General features: G+C 49.6%; 1 protein-coding gene and 1 pseudogene across 2 annotated transcripts; both read right to left on the reverse strand.

The window, feature by feature from the left end:
- Positions 1-300: 300 nt before the first annotated feature.
- Positions 301-24,422, reverse strand: LOC124665412 (nascent polypeptide-associated complex subunit alpha-like protein 1). 2 transcript variants are annotated; one of them, XR_006990558.1, is made up of 6 exons: positions 24,256-24,422; positions 22,854-22,941; positions 21,689-21,813; positions 21,523-21,594; positions 15,083-15,422; positions 301-330 (listed from the first exon to the last, which is right to left on the reverse strand). XR_006990558.1 is itself a non-coding variant. In XM_047202825.1 (4 exons), the coding sequence occupies exons 1-4, from the start codon at positions 24,316-24,318 to the stop codon at positions 21,259-21,261; spliced, it is 612 nt and encodes a 203-aa protein (XP_047058781.1). In that variant the 5' UTR covers positions 24,319-24,407; the 3' UTR covers positions 21,018-21,258. The 2 variants fall into 2 exon arrangements, 1 of the variants encoding a protein (XP_047058781.1); XM_047202825.1 differs by lacking the exons at positions 301-330; positions 15,083-15,422 and having other exon boundaries at positions 21,018-21,594; positions 24,256-24,407.
- On the reverse strand, positions 405-2,514 carry LOC124662397 (annotated as a pseudogene).

Here is a 24,422-nt window from a genome sequence, read left to right on the forward strand (position 1 = left end):
TGCGATTTGGCCAATAGGAGTTTAAAAAATGAAGTGACAAGTCTACATATTGCCTCAAACAAAGGGTGACATACATTTTGAAACAAAAATTGGCGCAAGTCAATTTCAAATTCCCATAATTGCACAGTTCGCACATCCTATCATAAGTCAAAATGCCAAGGAAAACCACATGCGAATAGTTTGAACAGATCCTCCAGTTCCCCCAACTGCAACGAGATGGCATGGAGACATAGTCAGTTTGCGGATCCTCCGAGGTCTAAATGCCATGGAAAACGACGTGCCAGTAGTCTGAAGAGACACGAACAGAACATCCAGTTCCGCAGCTGCAACATTCAAGATGGCATGGCCAAAAAGACTACCACCAAACACCCCTATTATCAAGTCAAAGTTCCACCTCCCAGTGCCTAGTTGGTCGGCTCCATGATGGAGGTGACGATGTCGCCATTGGAAGCCTTGGGCGCCTTCACAGCCCTGTATCTTGGCACGGAGGCCCAGTGCGGAGGCCTGCGTCATCAGGAGCTCAATGTCTTCTTGTCCACGGCCATCTTGTCTTCCTCCTTGTCGTCCTGGGTCACCGCCACGGTTGTGCTCACCCTTCGAGGGGACGCCTCTCCCGCCCGTTGGTGCCTTCAACTGCTCCGTGGCTTGCGGCTGCAGCTGGTTGCTCAGGTCCTTGATCTTGGTCTCCCCGAAGATGATGTAGGCGTCTCAGTGCGGGCTCTTTTTTTTTAAAATGGAAGGAAAAGTTTTGCCTCATCCATTAATTAAGAAGAGAATGCTGAGTTTTTAGGAGAAAACCTACAACAACAGATGGCATATGGCTTGGAGATGACAAACATAACCTACAAGTGTCAAGTGGGGGGTTAAGAAAATGCAACAGCACTAGCATATGGGATGATGCTGTGGGGAAGAATGGCATGAAGTGATTAGGAAGCTCACGGTCTCGCTCTTGTTGACAGTGACACAGCTCACGTCAGTGGTGGCCTTCATGCCAAGTTTCTGCATGGCTTTCCTGCTCTTCTTCTCACTCTTGCTCTGCTTAGATCTTTCACAAGAAAGCACAGAGGCATATTGTCAGATTTTCGAAACTTTGCATAAGACCAGAAGTATGAGCTCCTGATGACTACAAATATTAATCCATGAAGTAGTCATTACAAACGTCAAGCATAACGTTCTTGTTTACTGTTATCAAGCAAGACTGAACAGATTTACAAGATTTTTTTCATAAAACTAGACATAAACTTCATTCATTACTATTTGCAATGTTCAAGAAATCCTTAATCTTAACTTATCGGTCGGCCTTAAAAAGAAGATTAATCGCTTATCGGCCTATTAATCGATTTTATCGGTCGGCCATTTATCAACTTATTTTTTTTTCTAAATCGTAATTTTTGACACTAAATTTTCTATAATATGCTATGCAAAAAAATAATATTTAAGCATTGCACATAAGTACTACCTTGATTCCTTGCATTTGAATCAATAATAATGGAAAATTTGAGCTAATGCACAATTCTACAAAATCATAGGATGAAAATATCGACTGCCATACCAAATATCATTGAAATTTCTCTAACAATCAGCTGAAATATCGGCCATGAGAGCAAAAATCGGACGAAATATCGGCTCTCATACAGAAAATCGGCCGAAATATCGGTGGAGCGATAAACTTGCCGATATGCCAAAATCTTATCGGTTATCACCCGATTCACGATAAATCGGCCGATAAATCGACATCTCGGACGACTTTTAGAACAGTGACTATTTGTAGTAATTAGAATGGCAAGTGTAAACACTTCACGGTTCTCAAGCAAGACTGGACAGAAACTGTGATAAATTCTTCTAGTTAAGGTCCATTAGTCCTTTGTACCAGTACCAATTCATACTTAAATGCATTCAAATGATTCACCAACCAAGCTCCGCCAAAACACTTGCAAAAGCAAGATTTTACATACAGGATTACTTAAATGTAAGTGCAGATTGACATTGATACAAGTTGGTGCCTCAGTACAGAAGCAAATAATATTATGTACAAAGGCAAGCAATACTTACGAAAATTATAAATTATATACTCCAATAGTTTGAACAAGTGAACAAAGAGTCGGTTCCAAGAGATGAAGAGAGTAGACCACAAATGCATAGCTATGGTACGGAAAGAACAGAATATTTGGGGTACAAACTGGCTTGCATCTATTCTTCAAATAAATAACATGTCAAAATGACTCAAAATACGTAAACACGGATTATATGTATCAATTGCGCAGCAGATCAGATGACAATTTCTTAATTACGAAACTGGGTACAAGATATAACTTGAGATATTGAAATTTACATTCGAACATGTATTGCAATAAGTAGTCTGGAATTCTAACTAAAGCTCAGCTACTTGAAATGAACAGAAAGAGCTACAGAATATCAACATACCCTCAACATCATCATCATCGTTTTCATCCTCATCATTGTCTTCATCCTTATCAACTCATCATCATCATCATCATCATTATCATCCAGGATATATTAATCTCCCTGGGAATATGCATTAAAAGGATCATATTACTTGGCTGTTGTAAGCGGTAATAAACACTAAACAGCTCCACTTCAAAACAGGTCATGTGCAGAACAAAAAAAACTTAGCCATAAGGAGAAATGGAAGAAAAAAACAGTCTTGCCACAGTATTATCTTCCCAACATGAAGATGCAGTCATGAGCGGTGCCAGGTTGAGGAAAGGATATGCGTTGCATACCCATCGTTTTTGCAAATATATTCTATTGAAGCAGAAAAAAAAGTCATATTGAAGCAAACCAATATTGTTTATGACTTTCCATAGCCAAACTTGAAATCCAAGCTCTGCCACTGATGTGAGCACATACTAAGTAGCATCCGCACATTATAAAAGTAAATTAAGTGACATTCGAACATACTATATGGAAGCTACAAAGCAGAGAGATGACGTAGATTAATCCTCTTGCACCAATCAGGGACATGTCATTTACGATCATGAGGGCCACCTGAAAGGGGCAGGAGGTGCCATCTTTCAAGATTGGAGCATTTCGCTCCTTCCACAAACTCCAGATGGCGTGTGTCTGTATGAGGCTACAACGGTGAGAGGATGGCTGCCAAACTTCTGTGCATTGCTCCAAATTCACTATCTCCCTCCAGCTTGGAAAATCAGCATTGAGTGTAGAGGACGAGGTGACCTGGGCACAATAAAGTAGAGCACAGAGATGTAGTCAAAACCTCTTTGGAAAAAGGGCAATTAGTGGCCAGGGGTCATGTTTGGCGCAGAATCTAGGACGCGGTCAAAAAATGAATGGATAATGCACTCACCAACCTTGCTAGTCTAGACGTTACCCGCCCTCGCTCATAAAAGGCGCGCTGCCTCTGTAGTCTTCTTCTTGTAGCCACCTCTCCTATCATGGTACGTACTTGCAACCAAGATGACAACACTCGAGTCTCCTCTCCTATCATGGTACTACTAGCAACCAAACGAACACCACCAGAGTCGAAACTCCTGAGCTAGAGAGCAATGGCGACTAGGATGGGTTGGAGCAGTTGAGAATGTGAGGCATACAGAAACGCATCTTATCTTCAAGGAAAAGGTTAAGTAGAAAGAGCTCAAAATCGATGATCCCCGAGGAGGTAACATAGCGCAACTGGATCGAAGCTGGCACTGGTACTTCAATGTCTTGTGCTAAAAATACCTAAAGAATCAGAATTTCTCTAGGAGCTTGAACATCGCTCGAGCTTAGAGCAGGGAGATGAAAAGGTTTTAGACTATGTAAGTAGATATGGTTTCGTTTCCGCTGGAGATGCAGCTCGGCAATCACCCCTCTCGATCTAAAGAAATAAAAACTGGATCAAATCTGCATCTCTCGCCCCCTCAATCGCAGCCTCACGGGGAGGGCCCGTGCAGATTCGAAATCAAAACCTAGGCCTACGGTACACGCGAAGGCGAGGAACAGAGAGTTTTACCTCGCTGAAGCCCACCGCACCTGTCGCCGGGCTCGCTGAGTCGTCCACCGGGCACGAGTGTGTGCTTCGCTGTACCTGGGGTTGCTGTCGCCGGCTCGCCCACGATCGCCGTTGGGGCCGCGCCGCTGGAGGCGAGAGAAAGGGATAGCGGGCGTGTCGCTAAGAGCATCCCCACTCGTTGGCGCTCCCCACGCCCAAATCCGGCGAAATTTTCGTCCGGATTGGAGGAAGATTTGGCGTGGGGAGCGCCGAAGTTCCAGCCGTCCCCCCGGCAGGAAACCCCCAACCTCGACCATTTGACATATTTCAAACAAATTTAAATTTAACAAGTTCGGCGACCAAGAGTACGAAAATTGCTGAAACAAATTCGGCGATAATCAGTACAATGTTTAACAAGTGCTGAAACAAATGAAGCACATAATTTCACAATTTTTCAAACAAATTAAGACAGACTAGTTGGCGTCGGCGTTGGCGTTGCCTCGGAGCCTCCATATGTGCTCGTCGTCTTGGGCGGCTGCTGCCATCCCTTCTTGCATAAGCTCGACGAACATCTGCTCCTCCTCTTCGTCCGAGTCCATGGCCGGCGAGGCAAATGGACGAACACCTGACGGGCGTGGTCGAGGCAACCCGAGCCGCGAGCGACGAGGAGCAGGCCAAAGTCGGGAAACAGGCCGGCGGAAGAGCAGCCAGATAGGCCGTCATCGAAAGACGTCGGAATGTAGGCAGGTGGGGAAGGAGGGACGGCGGAATCTGGGCAACAAGCCGGCGGGGTGGTGCCGGCGGCGAGAGAGATACGAGGGGTGGAGGTGGGGTTCGTGTGTCGAGTCACCGACAGATCGGGCCCTTCCCCGCTTTTCACTCGTCCGGAGTCCCCGATAGGTCCCCGGGAGGCCGGGGATGGCGTGGGCTCGCCGGATGGATGAAGGGCCAAATCCGGACGAAAACGAGGAACCGGGGTCGCGACTGGGCCGAATTTCGCCGTCCGGATGGGAAAATCGTCGCTCGGGGGCCTCGTCGGGGGGACGAGTGGAGATGCTCTAAAATGTTTTTGGACCAGCTCTAATTCAATCGTCGAGCTAAGGCAAATGAACTTGAAAAATACCCTTTCAAAATCGATCATGATGATTTTACGAATTTGCACGCGAAGATGTTCTAGGCGGAACCAAAATGGAACCTGAGAATCACCTCTCTTGATCTAAAGGAAAAAAAAAATAGAAATCTTGGACCAAATCTGCATCTGTTACCCCTCAATTGCAGCTTTATCATCACAGAAGTGGTGTCCATCTGCTTACGTGATTCTATTGTATCTTCTGTTTGCTTGTTTGGTGTTTCAGCTCCAGATACTTATGTGTGGAGCGTAAGATGAAAAGATTAGACCCTGTAGGTTGATGCGGTTTCATTTCTAGTGAAAATGGAATCACCGCTCTCGATCTAAAGGGAAAAAAATGTGGACCCCTCAACCACATACCATTTACATCTCATGGGGACGGTTGGTGCAAATTCGAAATCAAAACATAGGCTTACAGTGCAAGGGAAAGCGAAAAATAGGGAGTTTTACCTCACTGCATGAACGTGTGCGGCGTTGTTCCTGGGTGACAGCCGACTGAGATAGAGCGGATGGGGCGCTATGGAGAGGGGTGGGACTGTGGTTACCAGCTCGCCGTGGTCGCTGTTGGAGGCCTGATAAAAGGGTAGCAGGCGCTCTGGCTGGACTCCACCAACACATTGTGTGAGACAGCCGTTGTAAAGATATTGCACAATTGCAATTATTTTTGTAATCACACATGGTCTAGCGCAATCGAACTTTTTTCAAAATCGATTTTAATTTCCCGAACTTGTTCCAAAACCGACTGTGATTTTTCACGAATTTGCAGGCGACTATGTTCAAGGCTATCCAAAATTTTGAAGGGGCTTGCTTCCTGCGATTTGGCCAATGTTACAAATTTTGGCGACTATCCAAGCAAGGACCAAAATTGTGACTGTGACCAAAATATAATTAGGCTGGATTCTAGGGACCAACAATACCCTAAAATCCAAAAGCTAGAATAACATGCAGCCTCAAACAGAGTAACATTGAATTTTGAGAAATAAATTAGCGCAACCAATTCAGATAAATAACACAGTTTGCAGATTCTCAGAGATCAAAATGCCCAGAAATTCTAGGAGATCATAATCTTGAGGGAAGAGTTTTACAAGCTAACAAGGATCAAAAAATAAAATACTATACAGAGGCTACAAAGCAGAGTGATAACATTAGGCTAGTCTCTCGTGCCAATCAGGGATGACATATTATTTACAATCATGAGGGCCACCTGAAAGGGGCGGGAATTGCGTCTTTCAAGATTGGACCATTTTGCTCCTTCCACAAACTCTAGATGGTGAATGAGGCTACAAGGGTGAGGATGGCTACCAAACTTATATGCACTGCTCTAAGTTCACCATCTCGCTCCAGCTTGGAAAATAGCATTGAGTGTAGAGGACGAGGTGACCTGGGCACAATGAAGTAGAGCATAGAGATGTGGCCAAAACCTCTTTGGAGAAAGGGCATTTAATGGTCAGGGGTCATGTTCGGCGCAGATTCTAGGATGCGGTCACAAAATGAATGGATAATGCACTGACCAACCTTGTCTAGTCTAGACATTACCACCCTCGCCCATAAAGGGTGTGCTGCCTCTGTAGTCTTCTTCTTGTGGCCGCCTCTCCTATCATGGTAGCTACTTGCAACCAAGATGTCACCATTAGAGTCTCCTCTCCTATCATGGTACTACAAGCAACCAAACAAGCACCACCGCAAGTCGAAGCTGCTGAGCTAGAGAGCAATGACAACTAGGATGGGTTGGAGCAGATTGAGAATGTGAGGCATACAGAAACGTATCTTCTCTTCATGAACCAAATGAAGTAGAAAGAGCTCAAAGTCCCTCATCCCCAAGGAGTGAGCATAGCGCAACTGGATCAAAATTAGCTCTGATGACGGACACTCTTGTGCTGAATAGTCTTGAACATGTAGAATTTGCCTAGGAGCTTGTACGATGCTCGAGCATGGATATGAAAAGGTTTTGGACTCTAGTAAGTTGATGTGGTTTCGTTCCGAGTGGAAATGGAGCCCGGGAGCCACATCTCTCGATCTAAAGAAAAAAAAAACTGGATCAAATCTGCATCTCTTACCCCCTCAATCGCAGCCTCACGAGGAGGCCCGTACAGATTCGAAATCAAAACCTAGACTTACCGCATAAGCGAAGGAACAGAGAGTTTTACCTCGCTGCAGCCCACCGCACCAGTCGCATGTGCTTCGCTGATCCTGGGCAACGGCGAGTGGAGGGGCGCTGTCGCCGGTTCGCCTACAGTTGCCGCTGGAGGCGAGAGAAAGGGATAGCTCGGTCAAAATAATCCCTGACCTGAATTGTCTCTACCTCGATTCTGCTCGGTCGCCATCGCGCTCGTCCACAAGGTCGTCCCGCATGTCCACTGTTCCGCTCGTCCGCCGCATGTGCAGAAGCACCATGTTAATGATCGATCTAGAAAGTTAAGGGTTTGTTTTGAACCAAACAGGATACTATTTAGGACCAAAAGTAAACTTTCAGTCAAGTTCAAGGACGAAACACTGCTAAAATATTTTCTGAGCCGCTCTAGTTCAATCATCGAGCTCAGGCGAATGAACTTGAGAAAATACCATTTCTAAATCGATGATGATTTCACGAATTTGCATGCACCGATCATGATTGTACGAATTTACAGGTTTGGGAGGAACCAAATCTGTCATGGTTTACTTCCTGTGATTTGGCCAGTAAATAAGAAAAATGGAGCGACAAGTTGGCATTGGCATAAGCCAAAATTTTGGTGACTATCCAAAACAAGGACCAAAATTTTGGCTGTGGCCAGAATATAATTAGACTGGATTTTGGGCATCAAAAAATCCAAAAGCTGGAATGACATACTGTCTCAAACACAGAGTGATATTGCATTTGCAGAAATAAATTGGCGCAGCTGATTCAGATCAGATTCCCACAAATTCCAGAGTTTGCCAGCAACATTTTTTTTTAGACAGAAGGCTCGAGCAGACCCCGGCTTTAAATTAATAAAGCCCCACGGCCACAAGGTTCGATAGCAATACAACACAACACAGCCCGCAGCACGAAGGCTGGGCACACACCAAGAGTCTCACACAGACCGCCCGCAGCACGAAGGCTGGGCACACATAAGAAGTCTGGAGAACAAACTAGGGATACATAAATGGCGTCCGGCGAAGGAGGTCAGACCGGCATGTCCTCCACAGCATCACGTGTCGCCGCGTGAAGGGTCCAGATCTTCTCAATCGCCCTCTGGATGTCTTCTCGGTCCGTCCTTCTAGCCACTGGTTTCCACACCTGGAGGTACATAGACAGTTTGTAGAGGCAGTCAGCCGGTTGGGAAGGGAAAGACCCCTCGATTGTGAATTTGTTCCTCAAATTCCACAAGGACCATAAAAGGCCAGCACAGCAAATCCCCAGAACACGCTGCAACTTAGAAGTTTGGTTTTGTAAGATTCTACAAACATCCGCAAAGCAAGAGGGATTCCAAGAACAGGATGGCAGTTCCCTAACTGCGCTCCACATGAATTTTGCAAGCCCGCAATCGAAAAAGATGTGATTAGTGTCTTCAAGCTCACCACACAGGGCACATCTACCCGTGGAGGGGCCTCGACGGTGCCGAATATTGGCATTAGTCGGAAGACGTTTCCGCGCCAATTGCCAAAGGAAAATACGGATACGCGAGGGGATCGCAAGTCGCCAAATGGCGCCAAAGGCCTTGGAGGGAGAACCATCGCAGAGTTTGCGGTAAAGCGAGCGAACCGAGAACCTCCCCGAAGGTTCCAGAACCCAAGTCATTAGGTCAGGGGTAGCCGTTGGCCGAAGGGCTTCAATATCCCTCATTAGGTTGACCCACTCCACTCTTTCAGGTAGGCCCAATTCCTGGCGAAAGGGGATGGCCCAGCCCGTGTCAGACCAAAGGCTAGCAACGGAGGCCTCCGGCGCATCCGCAATGGCGAAAAGGTGGGGGAACCGATCTTGCAGCTTTCCAGATCCCACCCACCAATCTAGCCAGAAATGGGTCGAGGCCCCATTTCCGACATGGTGTTTCGCCCCCAAGCGCAACACCCGCTTGATCTTCTGTAGAGCATTCCAGAATTGGGATCCAGGGCCCGGGGGATCGACCCAAACATCTCTGTCCTGGAGATATTTCCCACGGAGAATGTCTGCCCAGAGTCCAGTATCGCCCCTATAGAGTCTCCAGACCCATCTGGCCATGAGACAGGTGTTCATGAGGTTCGTGTCAATGATGCCTAGACCCCCCAAGTTCTTCGGCTTACACATGGCCGACCACCGCACCCAGTGGTATTTGTTGCGACTCCCATTAGTGTTCCAATAGAAGCGGGAGCGGTGTTTGTCGAACTGCTTATGGATCCCTTTGCCCAAGAGGCAAACACCCATAGCATGCATGGGAAGGCTGGAAAGACACGCGTTGATGAGCGTGAGTCTAGCGGCGGAAGACATAAACTTACCCATCCAGGGTTCCGCGCGCTTTTCCACCTTGGCAGTGAGGGGTTGCCAGTCCCCAGCAGAGAGCCCCCGGTCACTAATCGGAAGACCAAGGTAGGTAAAGGGGAAGGAGCCCCGTCTACAATTTAGCATATTGGCAATACGCTGGCTCTCAAAGTCCGTGGTCCCCAGAACCATGACCTCACTCTTGTGGAAGTTAATACGGAGCCCAGACATGCTCTCGAAGCAGAGCAGGAGGAACTTGAGGTTGGCGATGTCAAGGTCGTCCGTCTGCACCATGATGATCGTATCATCAGCGTATTGGAGGTGCGTTACCCCCCCTGGGATGACGTGAGGGATGACCCCATGAATGTGTCCCGCCCCCTTAGCTTGGTCCAAGATGGCCGCTAGAGCTTCGACAACATAGTCAAAGAGTAAGGGCGAGAGGGGGTCTCCCTGACGGACTCCCCGTCCGTTCCTGAAGAAGTTGCCAACTTTTCCGTTGATGGTGATAGCCGTTTGGCCTCCCTTGACCAAACCCATCGCCCGATGGATCCAGCCGGGGTCAAAACCTTTGTGGGTGAGGACCTCGCGGAGGAAGCACCAGTTGACCCTATCATAGGCCTTTTCGAAATCAAGCTTCAAGAAAACTCCCCCAAGTTTCTTGGATTTAGTCTCATGGATGATCTCTTGCAGGCAGACCACGCCTTCGTGAATAAGCCGACCCTTGATGAAGGCCGACTGGGTGACACTAATGGTACGGTGGGCAATCGGAGACAGACGAATGGCATAAGCTTTGGCAATGAACTTGAAGATGACGTTAATGAGCGCAATAGGTCTGAATTTCCTGATGTCATCAGCACCGTGAACCTTAGGAATGAGGGTCAGGATCCCGAAGTTTAGGCGGGCGATATCCACTCTCCCCAGAGCGAAATCGTTGGCGATGGCCAGAGCGAACGGTTTTAGCAATCTCCAAAACGTCTTGAAGAACACTACAGGGAACCCATCCGGGCCCGGAGCCGTGTCCACTCTCATGCTAGCGAGGACAAAGTCCATCTCCTGTTCTGTGAAGGAGAGCATAAGGCTATCATTATCCTCATCCGAGACCCGCCCCAACGCGTCCCAGGTGTTGGAGCGTAAGGTAAACAAACCCTGTTCCCCGGAGACCCCCATCAACTGACGGTAGAAGTCATAAATGTGGGTCCGTAGCGCGCCAGGGTCCGAGATGACCCCCGAGTCAGTGGAGAGGCGCGAGATGGCGCACTTCCGTTTCCTACCATTAGCCATGGCATGGAAGAAAGCGGTGTTGGCATCACCCTTGAGTAGCCAGGTAAGGCGGCTGCGTTGTCGCCAGTAGACCTCCTCAAGTTTGGCGAGGTGCGAGAGCTGGCCCTCGAGGTGGTAGCGCATCGCCCAACCCTCCTCGTCAAGGCCTAGAGTGTTGGCCTGGGCATCGAGAGCCTGGATCTGAGTCAGGAGGTCCTGTTTAAGGTCGCGTGCCTCCTTACCGAGGTTGGCGCCCCACCCTTTGAGAAATTGTCTCAGGCCCCCCGAGACCCGGTTCCATCGGTCAATGGAGTCAGCACCCGGCACCGACACCGCGGCTAAGTCGTTCCACTTGGAAGTGACCAAATCGACGAACTCCGGACGTTCCAGCCAACTCTTCTCGAAGAAGAATCTCGGGCTACGCTTCCTAAGCTCCTCCCCGGAGCTCAGGATGAGAGGAGAATGATCCGAACCAATGATGGTCTCTGCCACCAGGGTGCACAGGGGGAATAGGGACTCCCAGTCCGTGGACATAAAAACTATGTCAAGGACACAGCGGACCGGGTTCAGCTGTTTGTTAGACCAGGTGAATCTCGCACCCGTGCGCCTGATCTCTCGTAGCTCCAAGCTAGCTAAGCAGTCGTTGAAACTATGAACACGGGGCCAGTTGATGTTCGAGTTATTTTTGTCCCTGGACCCCCGGATCAGGTTGAAGTCACCCCCCACCACAAGAGGCAGGGGACAAGCCGAGATGGCCTCTGCGAGTTCCTGTAGGAACGCAGGAGAGCGGCGGTGATCCGCCGGTCCGTAGACCACAAAAAGAGACCAACGGGAAGACGAGTCTAGTTGCAAGACGTCTACCCTAATGTGGAAGGAGCCCCTACTCCAACCTAACACATCGAAGAACTCCTCATTAACCCCTAATAGGATACCTCCGGACCTCCCCGTCGCCGGGACATCGTGCCAAGCAAAACGGCCCGCAGGGTCGATGCTAAGCAGCTCGCTCGCAGAGAAGGAGGACTTAATGGTCTCCTGAAGACCGACAAAGTCGAGCTGTTCTCGGGTGATCAACTCCTTAATCTGGGTACGGCAGCCCGGTCTGCCGAACCCACGGATATTATAGAAGCCAGCACGCATTAGGAAAGCGTGGCTTTCCTCCGCCCACGGCGGGATGCCAACACGGCCGGCGCGCTCCTTTTATTGGCTTGAGGAGCAGCCTGGACTGGAACGTCCACCAAGGTCTCCTGACCCTCCTCCAAGCACACCGGTGTAGTCCCTACTACGTCAGGTGCCGAGGGTAGCGCCAACGCACCAGCGCCCACAAGTGGCGCCTCCTTACTCAGGGCAGCTTGCGCAAGCAGCGCTTGTGCGGCCTTCTTGGCCCGCACGAGGGAAAGAATCTCCGCCTCGGTGTGTTTCTCCGTCATGAAAGAAAGCCCAGAATCACGTGCAACCGAGGTCAAATGATCGTCGGGAAGGTGGGCGAGGGGAGTGAAAGTACCTGCCGGGTCGAGGTTCTTGGAAGCTGTCCTGTGCTGGGCCTTCTCCATCGCTGACACCGCGGACGCCGGGCCCTGGAGGCGCGCACTCTTCTGCGCCGGGCCGGCCGGCACCGTCCTGGTCCTCGTCCTGCGCGGCACCACCGCCGACGCCACTCCCAAGGCCTCCGCTCCGAGCACCTGATCACCACACTCCCCCAAGGGTGCAGCGCCAGGGCCAGCACCAGCCACTCCGGACCGGGCACCTGTGAGGCCAACAGGGGACTCCTCAGAGGCGTCGGAGTCGTAGTCCGACTCGACCATCACCAGGGTGGAGGAATCCACCGGCGGCGACGTGGGAACTCCCTCCAGCACCGCCAGCTGCTGCTGGGCCGGCGTAGTGGTGGGCGGGGTCTCGAGGGAGCGCCGCTTCTCCAGGACCAGCAGCGGGAGAGGCCAACCCCCTGCCGAGGAAGGCAGGTTGCTGCCGTACTGGTCCAGGACGGGGGCCGCGGGCGCAGGGGCAGGGGCATCCGCCGGGGCAGCCTGCTCCGAGGGTGCAGGCGCCGTGGAGTTCCCCGCTGCCGCCGGGTCCTGCGCAGCCGCCTGCTTGTCCTTGTCCTTCTCGCCCAGGCGACGCCACTCCTCCTCGTCCCCCAGACTGTCATCGTCGTCGTCCCCCATACTGTCGTTGTCGTCGTCGTTCCGCTGCGGGGCCGGAGGGGGCGCCGAGGAGGCCGGGGGTTGCTCCACCCGGATGCCCACATTGAAGCCCTCATTCTTGTGGAAGAGCTGCACCAGGCCGTGGAGCTTGGAGGGGTTCCGGCAAGCGATCCGCATGCGGACGGGGGCGCGGCGCGTGAGGGAGTCGAGGTCCACCTCGATAGGACGACCCAACATCCTCATCCCCTTCAAGAGCATGTCCACACGCCGCATCCGGCGAGGGAGACCGGAGATGGTCACCCAAACCTCTTGCAGCATCTCCGCCGGAGCGGGGTCAGCGTCCGCCAACTTGATGTTGGCCGTGGAGTTGCTGAGCGGAAAGAACAGCTTCCCGCTGCGAGCACTCATACGGAGGCAATCCTGCGACGGGAAGAGGACGGTGAACTCCTTGGCAGCCACCTGGTCACCTTCCAATCCCAGTCGATGCCGATGAGGTGGTGGAGCTCCGCCTCAAGGTCCCGAGCTGACAAGGGCAGGCCGTCAAACGACAGGACCGCCGCGTTGGAGGCCTCCGTCTCTTCGTCCCCACCTTCATCGAAGTCTAGGTAGAAGAAACCCTCCCCGGAGATGGCCTGTCCCATCAAGCACAACTCCGGGGGTGCCAAACCCGGACAATCCGCCGAGAAGTGACCCTCTTTGCCACAGACGACGCAGATCGGGTCCGCCGTGCATCCGGCCTGGAAGTGGCCGGGGCGGCCGCAGCGGAAGCATTCCACTTTGGATGAGCCCGAGTCACCAGACGCCGGAGTAGACCGGGCCGACGGAGTGGGCGCCGCGGACTGGCGGCGGGGCTGCTGCTGCGCACATCCCGAGTTGCGCGCTGGCCCACGACCACGCTGCGGCTCCAGAGGCGGGGCACCTGCACCCGCCCCCTCCTGCGCGGCACGCAAGGCCTGTTCTTGGCGCTTTTTCTCCCTCGTCAGCCACCAGGCGGGAGGGGCCTGCCCGCCCTGGCCTCCCTGGCCAGCCGCGGACGAGTTCGTCGGGTGGCCCGCACCACGACGGTTGTTGTTGTGGGTGTTGGCCGAGCCTCCGCCGCTGCCCGAGCCACCACCGCCCGGGCCGCCCGCCGCACTCCCGCCGCGCTCCAGCCGCCGCGCGCGCGAGTCCGCCTCCATGCGCGCCTCCTCCACCGCCGGCCGCTCCTCCAGCCGGCGCTTGCTGTTCCGTTCTGGCCACCCGCCGCCGCACCACGCTGACGCTCCATCCTCACCGCCGATGCGTAGGACTGAGAGAGGGGAGGGGTGGGGAGTTGATGATGATGGATCGAGCCCGCCGCCGCCGTATTCTGATGTCTGAACGGGAGGCAGGGAACCCTAATGATAGGTCACGCGCCCCGCGTGGAATCCACCACCACTTAAGCCTGGGAGAGGCCTCCACTCCGCCGGATGGGCCGAAGTGGGCTCGGCCCAGTGCCACAGGAGACAGCACCGGGGTCGGAAGCTCGTGGGCCAGGTCAAGCGGCCCAGCCCACGGACGAAGGAACGGCCCAGGCCCAGGCTCCGCCCACAGCGGGAGCCGCTCCCTCGTGAGGTCCTCCCCGTCTCGCGGATCCTCACCTGGCGGCGGCGCGTCGCCGGCGGGAGAGCGCCCCGTCACCGAGGGCACCACGGGGCCAGCCGGCGCCGGAGGAGCCGCCGTCGAGCGTGGGGAAGACGGACGTGGTCTAGGTTCCTGGGGGCGGCCTTTCGACAGCAGACAAGAACCAGAGCCAGGGCGGCGGCGTCGCCCCCTCTCCCACCGGCCGTCACCAGCTCCGGTGGGGAATCTCAAACCCCTGCCGCCAGGAGCAAAAGCCGAGCGCCGCCTGGCCGTCAGCGAGCCCCCAAGCTCCTGTGCTGCGGCCACAAAGTCGCCGAGGGTGACCCCCATCGGGATCCCCGGCGGATCTGGCAGGTCAACCCCGGAGGAATCAGCCTCCCAACTGGCCTCGCTGACCGCCGCATCGTCGCCGAAGTCCGCCTCCGCCGCCCAGAAGCGGCCCTTGCAGCCTCCTCCACTGAGAGAAGGCCGGGAGCAGAGCAGGGGCCGCGCGCCGCCGGTGGGTGAGACTCCGGCAGGGACGCCAGGCCTCTCGCCCCGCGAGTCGCCTAAGCCTACGCACATATTTTCCTTTGAGCTGCAACATTCAAGATGACATGGCCAAAAAAGACTACTGCCCACCACCCCCTACTTTCAGGTCAAAGTTCAACCTCCCAGCACCTAGTTGGTCAGCTCCATGATGGCACTGACAATGTCGCCATCGGCAGCCTTGAGCGCCTTCACGGCCCTGGATCTTGGCACGGAGGCCTGCGTCATCACGAGATCGATGTCCTTCTTGTCCACGCCAGTCTCGTCTTCATCCTCGTCGTCCTGGGCCGCTGCCACAGAAGGCTCGCCCTTTGAGGGGCCACCTCTCCCACCGGGCGCCTTGAACTGCTCCGCGGCTTGAGTCTGCAGCTGGTTGCTCATGTCCTCGATCTTGGCCTCCCCGAAAAATGTTGTAGGTGTCTGAGTGTGGGCATGACAAACATAACCTGCAATTGTGAAAGGGGAGTTAGAAAATGCAACAGCACTAGCATATAGGATGGCTACAGGGAAGAATGGCATGAAGTGATTAGGAAGCTCACGGTCTTGCTCTTCTTGACAGTAACACGGCTCACACCAGTGATGGCCTTCATACCAAGTTTCTGCATGGCTTTTCTGCTCTTCTTCATTTCCAGTGAAAATGGAATCACCTCTCTGAGCTTTCTCGATCAAGGAAAAAAGAAAAGGTGGATCAAATCTGCATCTCTTAACCCCTCAACCGCATCCCATTTACATCTCACGGGGACGGTTGGTGCAAATTCGACCTATGCTCGCTGTGCAAGGGAAGGCGAAAAATAGGGAGTTTTAGTGTTTTACTCACTGCATGAGCATGTGCGGCGCTGTTCCTGGGTGACGGCCGATTGAGGCAGAGCGGATGGGGCGCTCTGGAGAGAACTGGGGATGCGGTCGTCGTTGGGGCCAAGCCTCTGTAGGCCAGAGAAATGGGAAGCAGGCGCTCTGGCTGGAGTGTCTGCCAACACATTGCACAATTGCAATTATTCTTGTAATCACACGTGGTCTAATGCAATCGAACTTTTTTCAAAATCAATTGTACGAACTTGTTCCGAAACCGACTGTGATTTTTCAAGAATTTGCAGGCGGCTATGTTCTGGGCTGTCCAAAATTTTGAAGGGGCGTGCTTCCTGCGATTTGGCCAATGTTACAAAAAGAATAAGAAATTAGAGTGACAAGTTGGCATCCGGCAAAAGCCAAAAATTTGGCGATTATCCAAACAAGGACCAAAATTTTGGTTGTGATCAAAATATAATTAGGCTGGATTTTGGGGACCAACAATACCCTAGAATCCAAAAGGTAGAATGACATAGTGCCTCAAACAGAGTGACGTTGCATTTTGAGAAATAAATTGGCGCAGCCAATTCAGATCAGATTCCCATAAATAGCATATTTTGCGGATCTTCAGAAATCAAAATGGCAAGGAAGTCTAGGAGGTCATAATTTCGAGGGAAGAGTTTTACAGCCTAACAATGATCAAAAAAGAAAATACTATACAGAGGCTACAAAGGAGAGAGATCACATTAGGCTAGTCTCTCATGCCAACCAGGGACGACATGTCATTTAACAATCACGAGCGCCACCTGAAAGTGAATGAGGCTACAACGGTGAGGAACTGAAGATGACTGCCAAACTTCTTTGCACTGCTCCAAATTCACCATCTCTTTCCAGAGTTCCAGCTTGAAAAATCAGAATTGAGTGTAGAGGACGAGGTTACCTAGTCACATTGAAGTACATCACAAAGATGTAGCCAAAACCTCTTTGGGGAAAGGGTAATTAATGGTCAGGGGTCATGTTCGGTGCAGATTCTAGGACACGGTCACAAAATGAATGGATAATGCACTCACCAACCTTCGCTAGTCTAGACGTTACCCACCCTCGCTCATAAAAGGCGTGCTGCCTCTGTAGTCTTCTTGTAGCCACTTCTTGTAGCCACCTCTCCTACCATGGTATGTACGTACTTGCAACCAAGATGACAACCAGTGGAGCCTCCTCACCTATCATGGTACTACTAGCAACCAAGCGAACACCACCAGAGTCGAAGCTCCTGAGCTAGAGAGCAATGACAACTAGGATGGGTTGGAGCAGTTGAGAATGTGAGGCATACAGAAACGCATCTTATCTTCAAACAAAAGGGGAAGTAGAAAGAGCTCAAAATCGCTGATCCCCAAGGAGGGAACATAGCGCAACTGGATCGAAGTTAGCACTGATACTGCAGTGTCTCCTGCTAAAAAGACCTCAAGAACTATAATTTCTCAAGGAGCTTGAACATCGCTCGAGCTCAGAGCATGGAGATGAAAAGGTTTTAGACTATGTAAGTAGATGTGGTTTCGTTTCCACTGGAGATGCAGCCCAGGAATCATACCTCTCGATCTAAAGAAAAAAAAACTAGATCAAATCTGCATCTCTTACCCCCTCAATCGCAGCCTCACGGGGAGAGTATAATTTCAAGCTCAAGCTGCAAGAACCTGAAGAAAGCTGGGTGCAGCTATATGGCTTATGAGTTATGACTTTGGTCTAACCAATGTTTATCTTATCTTTACCATTAATATTATTTATAAGAAAGTACTTGCTTGCTCATGACACAACTCCCACTTTCTGATTATGTTTTACTGTTTTAGTAAGTTTTAAGGATGATTTTTCTGCTGCGATGATGTGTACTTCTAGATTGTCTTCTATGAGCATAGTCAAGTATGGTTGGACTTGCATTTGTTCTCTCCATCCTAGAGATATGTAATGTGGTTAACAGTTTATGTATGGCTGCCTGAAGCCATTTTATTCTCATGCTGCCAATTTTCTTCCATTTTTTTAGATTGTGCACTGGAGAAACGGCCTACGGTACACGCGAAGGCGAGGAACAGAGAGTTTTACCTCGCTGAAGCCCACCGCACCTGTCGCCGGGCTCGCTGAGTCGTCCACCGGGCACGAGTGTGTGTTTCGCTGTACCTGGGGTCGCTGTCGCCGGCTCGCCCACGATCGCCGTTGGGGCCGCGCCGCTGGAGGCGAGAGAAAGGGATAGCGGGCGTGTCGCTAAAATGTTTTTGGACCAGCTCTAATTCAATCGTCGAGCTAAGGCAAATGAACTTGAAAAATACCCTTTCAAAATCGATCATGATGATTTTACGAATTTGCACGCGAAGATGTTCTAGGCGGAACCAAAATGGAACCTGAGAATCACCTCTCTTGATCTAAAGGAAAAAAAATAGAAATCTTGGACCAAATCTGCATCTGTTACCCCTCAATTGCAGCTTTATCATCACAGAAGTGGTGTCCATCTGCTTACGTGATTCTATTGTATCTTCTGTTTGCTTGTTTGGTGTTTCAGCTCCAGATACTTATGTGTGGAGCGTAAGATGAAAAGATTAGACCCTGTAGGTTGATGCGGTTTCATTTCTAGTGAAAATGGAATCACCGCTCTCGATCTAAAGGGAAAAAAATGTGGACCCCTCAACCACATACCATTTACATCTCATGGGGACGGTTGGTGCAAATTCGAAATCAAAACATAGGCTTACAGTGCAAGGGAAAGCGAAAAATAGGGAGTTTTACCTCACTGCATGAACGTGTGCGGCGCTGTTCCTGGGTGACAGCCGACTGAGATAGAGCGGATGGGGCGCTATGGAGAGGGGAGGGACTGTGGTTACCAGCTCGCAGTGGTCGCTGTTGGAGGCCTGAGAAAAGGGTAGCAGGCGCTCTGGCTGGACTCCACCAACACATTGTGTGAGACAGCCGTTGTAAAGATATTGCACAATTGTAATTATTTTTGTAATCACACATGGTCTAGCGCAATCGAATTTTTTTCAAAATCGATTTTAATTTCCCGAACTTGTTCCAAAACCGACTGTGATTTTTCACGAATTTGCAGGCGACTATGTTCAAGGCTGTCCAAAATTTTGAAGGGGCTTGCTTCCTGCGATTTGGCCAATGTTACAAATTTTGGCGACTATCCAAACAAGGACCAAAATTGTGACTGACCAAAATATAATTAGGCTGGATTCTGGGGACCAACAATACCCTAAAATCCAAAAGCTAGAATGACATGCTGCCTCAAACAGAGTGACATTGAATTTTGAGAAATAAATTAGCGCAGCCAATTCAGATAAATAACACAGTTTGCAGATTCTCAGAGATCAAAATGCCCAGAAATTCTAGGAGATCATAATCTTGAGGGAAGAGTTTTACAAGCTAACAAGGATCAAAAAATAAAATACTATATAGAGGCTACAAAGCAGAGTGATAACATTAGGCTAGTCTCTCGTGCCAATCAGGGATGACATATTATTTACAATCATGAGGGCCACCTGAAAGGGGCGGGAATTGCGTCTTTCAAGATTGGAGCATTTCGCTCCTTCCACAAACTCTAGATGGTGAATGAGGCTACAAGGGTGAGGATGGCTACCAAACTTATATGCACTGCTCTAAGTTCACCATCTCGCTCCAGCTTGGAAAATAGCATTGAGTGTAGAGGACGAGGTGACCTGGGCACAATGAAGTAGAGCACAGAGATGTGGCCAAAACCTCTTTGGAGAAAGGGCATTTAATGGTCAGGGGTCATGTTCGGTGCAGATTCTAGGATGCGGTCACAAAATGAATGGATAATGCACTGACCAACCTTGTCTAGTCTAGACATTACCACCCTCGCCCATAAAGGGTGTGCTGCCTCTGTAGTCTTCTTCTTGTGGCCGCCTCTCCTATCATGGTAGCTACTTGCAACCAAGATGTCACTAGTAGAATCTCCTCTCTTATCATGGTACTACAAGCAACAAAACAAGCACCACCGCAAGTCGAAGCTGCTGAGCTAGAGAGCAATGACAACTAGGATGGGTTGGAGCAGATTGAGAATGTGAGGCATACAGAAACGTATCTTCTCTTCATGAACCAAATGAAGTAGAAAGAGCTCAAAGTCCCTCATCCCCAAGGAGTGAGCATAGCGCAACTGGATCAAAATTAGCTCTGATGACGGACACTCTTGTGCTGAATAGTCTTGAACATGTAGAATTTGCCTAGGAGCTTGTACGAGCATGCTCGAGCATGGAGATCAAAAGGTTTTAGACTCTGTAATAAGTTGATGCGGTTTCGTTCCCAGTGGAAATGGAGCCCGGGAACCACATCTCTCGATCTAAAGAAAAAAAAACTGGATCAAATTTGCATCTCTTACCCCCTCAATCGCAGCCTCACGAGGAGGCCCGTACAGATTCGAAATCAAAACCTAGACTTACCACATAAGCGAAGGAACGGAGGGTTTTACCTCGCTGCAGCCCACCGCACCAGTCGCGTGTGCTTCGCTGATCCTGGGCAACGGCGAGTGGAGGGGCGCTGTCGCCGGTTCGCCTACAGTTGCCGTTGGGGCCGCGCCGCTGGAGGCGAGAGAAAGGGATAGCTCGGTCAAAATAATCCCTGACCTGAATCGTCTCTACCTCGATTCTGCTCGACGGCGCCGCGGTCGTCGCCATCGCGCTCGTCCACAAGGTCGTCCCGCATGTCCACTGTTCCGCTCGTCCGCCGCATGTGCAGAAGCTTCACGAAAACCATGTTAATGATCGATCTAGAAAGTTAAGGGTTTGTTTTTAACCAAACAGGATACTTAGGACCAAAAGTAAAATTTCAGTCAAGTTCAAGACTTCAAGGACGAAAAGTGGACTTCCTTCACTGCTAAAATATTTTCCGAGCCATTCTAGTTCAATCATCGAGCTCAGGCGAATGAACTTGAGAAAATATCATTTCTAAATCAATGATGATTTCACGAATTTGCATGCAACGATCATGATTGTACGAATTTACAGGTTTGGGAGGAACCAAATCTGTCCTGGTTTACTTCCTGTGATTTGGCCAGTAAATAAGAAAAATGGAGCGACAAGTTGGCATTGCGATAAGCCAAAATTTTGGTGACTATCCAAAACAAGGACCAAAATTTTGGCTGTGGCCAGAATATAATTAGACTGGATTTTGGGCATCAAAAAATCCAAAAGCTGGAATGACATATCAAACACAGAGTGATATTGCATTTGCAGAAATAAATTGGCGCAGCTGATTCAGATCAGATTCCCACAAATTCCAGAGTTTGCCGGATCCTCGATGTCAAAAGTAACCCTACATGCTAGAAGTTTGAAGAGACATGAACAGAACATCCAGTTCCGCAGCTGCAACATTCAATATGACATGGCCAAAAAAGACTACTGCCCACCACCCCCTACTTTCAGGTCAAAGTTCACCCTCCCAGCACCTAGTTGGTCAACTCCATGATGGCACTGACTATGTCACCATCAGCAGCCTTGAGCGCCTTCACCGCCCTGGATCTTGGCACGGAGGCCTGCGTCATCACGAGATCGATGTCCTTCTTGTCCACGCCAGTCTCGTCTTCATCCTCGTCGTCCTGGGCCGCTGCCACAGAAGGCTCGCCCTTTGAGGGGCCACCTCTCCCACCTGGCGCCTTGAACTGCTCCGCGGCTTGAGTCTGCAGCTGGTTGCTCATGTCCTCGATCTTGGCCTCCCCGAAAATGACGTAGGTGTCTGAGTGTGGGCTCTTGAAGACATCTGGCTTGGAGATGACAAACATAACCTGAAATTGTGGAAGGGGAGTTAAGAAAATGCAACAGCAAAAGCATATAGGATGGCTACAGGGAAGAATGGCATGAAGTGATCAGGAAGCTCACAGTCTTGCTCTTCTTGACAGTAACACGGCTCACACCAGTGATGGCCTTCATGCCAAGTTTCTGCATGGCTTTTCTGCTCTTCTTCTCACTCCTGCTCTGCTTAGATTTTCCACTAGCATCACCTCCTAGTACAGGAAATTACAGTGGCATATTGTCAGATTTTCAAAAAAAAAATGCATAAGACCAGAACTATACAACTAGACATAGTTCACTTCAAAAGGATTACTATTTGTAGTCATTAGAAATGGCAAGTGTAGCATTCTTACAACACTTCACTTTTCTCAAGCAAGACTGAGCAGAAATTGTGATAATTCTTACAACACTTCACTATTCTCAAGCAAGACTGAACAGATTTTCAAAATTTTACGCAAGACCAGAGGTCTACGACTAGGGATAGCATTTCATGGATTATTAATTAGTCATTAGAAATGGTAAGTGGACACTTCACTGTTCTTAAGCAAGACTGACCATTAGTTCCTCATATAATGGAAAACTACATTATAAACTCACAATAAATGCATTGAAATGATTCACCAACAAAGCTCCACCAAGACTACACTTGCAAAAGCAAGATTTTACATTCAGAACTGCTCCTATCAAACTAAATTCTATACCTGAGCATTCACTTATATGTCAATGCAGATAGACATTGATAGAAGGTGTTGCCTCGGTACAGAAGTTAATATATTATATACAAATGGCAAGCAATACTAGATAGAACTATAAATAATGTACATTAAGCAGCACTCAATAATTCAGAAATGAGTGAATATGAGACAGTTCCAAGAGATGAAGAACATAAACCACAAAGGCATAGCTGTATGTACGGAAAGAACAGAATATTGGTGAGTATAAACTTGTCTGTGTCTATTCTTCACATAAATAACAGGTCAAAATGACTCAAAATAAGAAAAGGAAAAGAGTTTGTATCAATAGTGAACCAAATCAGATAAAGAAATAACTAACTTTAGCTCAACAAAACAAAAAACAAATCAATTATTCAGCAGTTGTATAAGCAATTTCAGTTTAGAAACTGGGTACAGGAAATAATGTGAGATATTTAAACTTACATTCGAACACGTATTACCATAAGAAATAGGCTGGTATTGTAACTAAAGCACAGCTACTTGAACTGAACAGAAAGAAGTACAGAATTTCAACATACCCTCAACATCATCATCATCTTTATCATCCTCGTCGTCATCATCATCTTCATCATCGTCATCATCATCCTCAATGATAGGCTCATCTCCCTGAGAGCATGCATTAAAAAGATCACTACTTGACAATTGTAAGCAGTAAACACTAGCCAGCTCCACTTCAAAACAGGTCATATGCAGAACAACAGAAGCTTGGCCATATGCGGAAATGAAAGAAGAAAAGAAGATGAACGGTCTAGCCACAGTATTATACTCCGAGGATAAAGATGCGAGTCATGAGTGGCTCACGGCTTATCACTTCACATACCCACACTTGAAATCCTAGCTCTGCCACTAATGTAGCACAGACTAAGTAGCATCAGCAGAGGATACAAGGAAATGAAATGACATTCCAAAAGCAAAACAGAAGAGTTTGTACATAACAAGGAACTTTCATCTGTGTTGACAACAGAAAGCTATGCACACACACACACACATTTATATTGTTGCTGCAGGAAATGTGCCATGCAGCAATATAAGCTAATATGCATAAGAACAGAACATAAAAAACAGGGCATATGCAGCAGAAAAAACAGAATTAGGCATATGCAGAAATGAGAGAGCAGTAAACAGTGAAGCCACAGTATTATCTTCCCAGAATGAAGATGTGAGCATGTACGAAGTAGAATCAGCAGAGGATAAAAGACACCCCAAAAGTTTTAAAAAAAAAACTAAACAAGGAAAAAAAATTACAGAACAGGGAATTGCTATTTGCGTTGACAACAGAAACTATGCTCACACATCAGCACACAAGAATATGTACAACATAGTTAGGTTCCCAGCTGACAACCAAAGCTAACCAACAAGTCATGCCACATTTCTACTGCAGCAAACACCAAAGGTCAACGATTTTTTCTATGCTCGCAAGCTAGCAGCAACACACATAATTAGGACAACTGACAAATAAGCCACGAACCCCAGGTCTATAACATCAGGGCTAGGACCAGAAAGGGTCAAAGGAGCAATCTTTGCGCATGGAAACTAAACTCCTGGCTGAACAAGTCAGCGAGATCCCTGCACATCAAACTACCGCGCCCTCAGCTCCCACGGTGGAAGCTAGGCCCAGGGTCTCGTCCACCTTCTCCAACAAAAATTACCAAACAGTTCACTGAACAGATGGATGGACAGAAAACAAAAATTCCCACCCAGATCGAAGGCAGACGAGCAACCAGCGCGCGCTGGATACGACCAACTAACTACGCGGAAGGCGAAACCTTTGGTGCCTAGTTCGAGAACGAGATCTGGCGGCATAAAGCCATGTCCTTGACAGAGATAGAAGCCGATCTAAAGGCGGAACAAGCACGGAGACGGCATGGGAGAGGGCGACTTCAAGAACGCGGAAAAAGAGGGGGTGGAATGGACGGTCACCTCGATCTTCTGCTCCTCGAGCTGTGCGCGGAGCAGCTCCGCCTGCAGCTCGGCGGCCGTCATGGTGGAGCGGACGGGGGGCGGGTGGTGCGCGGGGGTAGAACCTTGGCGGAGGGACGGAGGCAAAACCCTAGAAGCGGAGCCGGAGAGCAGCGAGACTCGACTGC

The sequence above is a fragment of the Lolium rigidum genome, chromosome 6 (assembly GCF_022539505.1).
Source record: "Lolium rigidum isolate FL_2022 chromosome 6, APGP_CSIRO_Lrig_0.1, whole genome shotgun sequence".
Lineage (NCBI taxonomy): Eukaryota > Viridiplantae > Streptophyta > Magnoliopsida > Poales > Poaceae > Lolium > Lolium rigidum.

Bases quoted from the DNA above. Each gene is read 5' to 3' on its own strand.
- LOC124665412 (XM_047202825.1), bottom strand. From the start codon at position 24,318: ATGACGGCCGCCGAGCTGCAGGCGGAGCTGCTCCGCGCACAGCTCGAG. The intron at 22,942-24,255 runs GTGACCGTCCAT...GCATGCTCTCAG, and splicing joins TCGAGGAGCAGAAGATCGAG to GGAGATGAGCCTATCATTGA. The intron at 21,814-22,853 runs GTATGTTGAAAT...TTCCTGTACTAG, and splicing joins AGATGATGATGATGTTGAGG to GAGGTGATGCTAGTGGAAAA.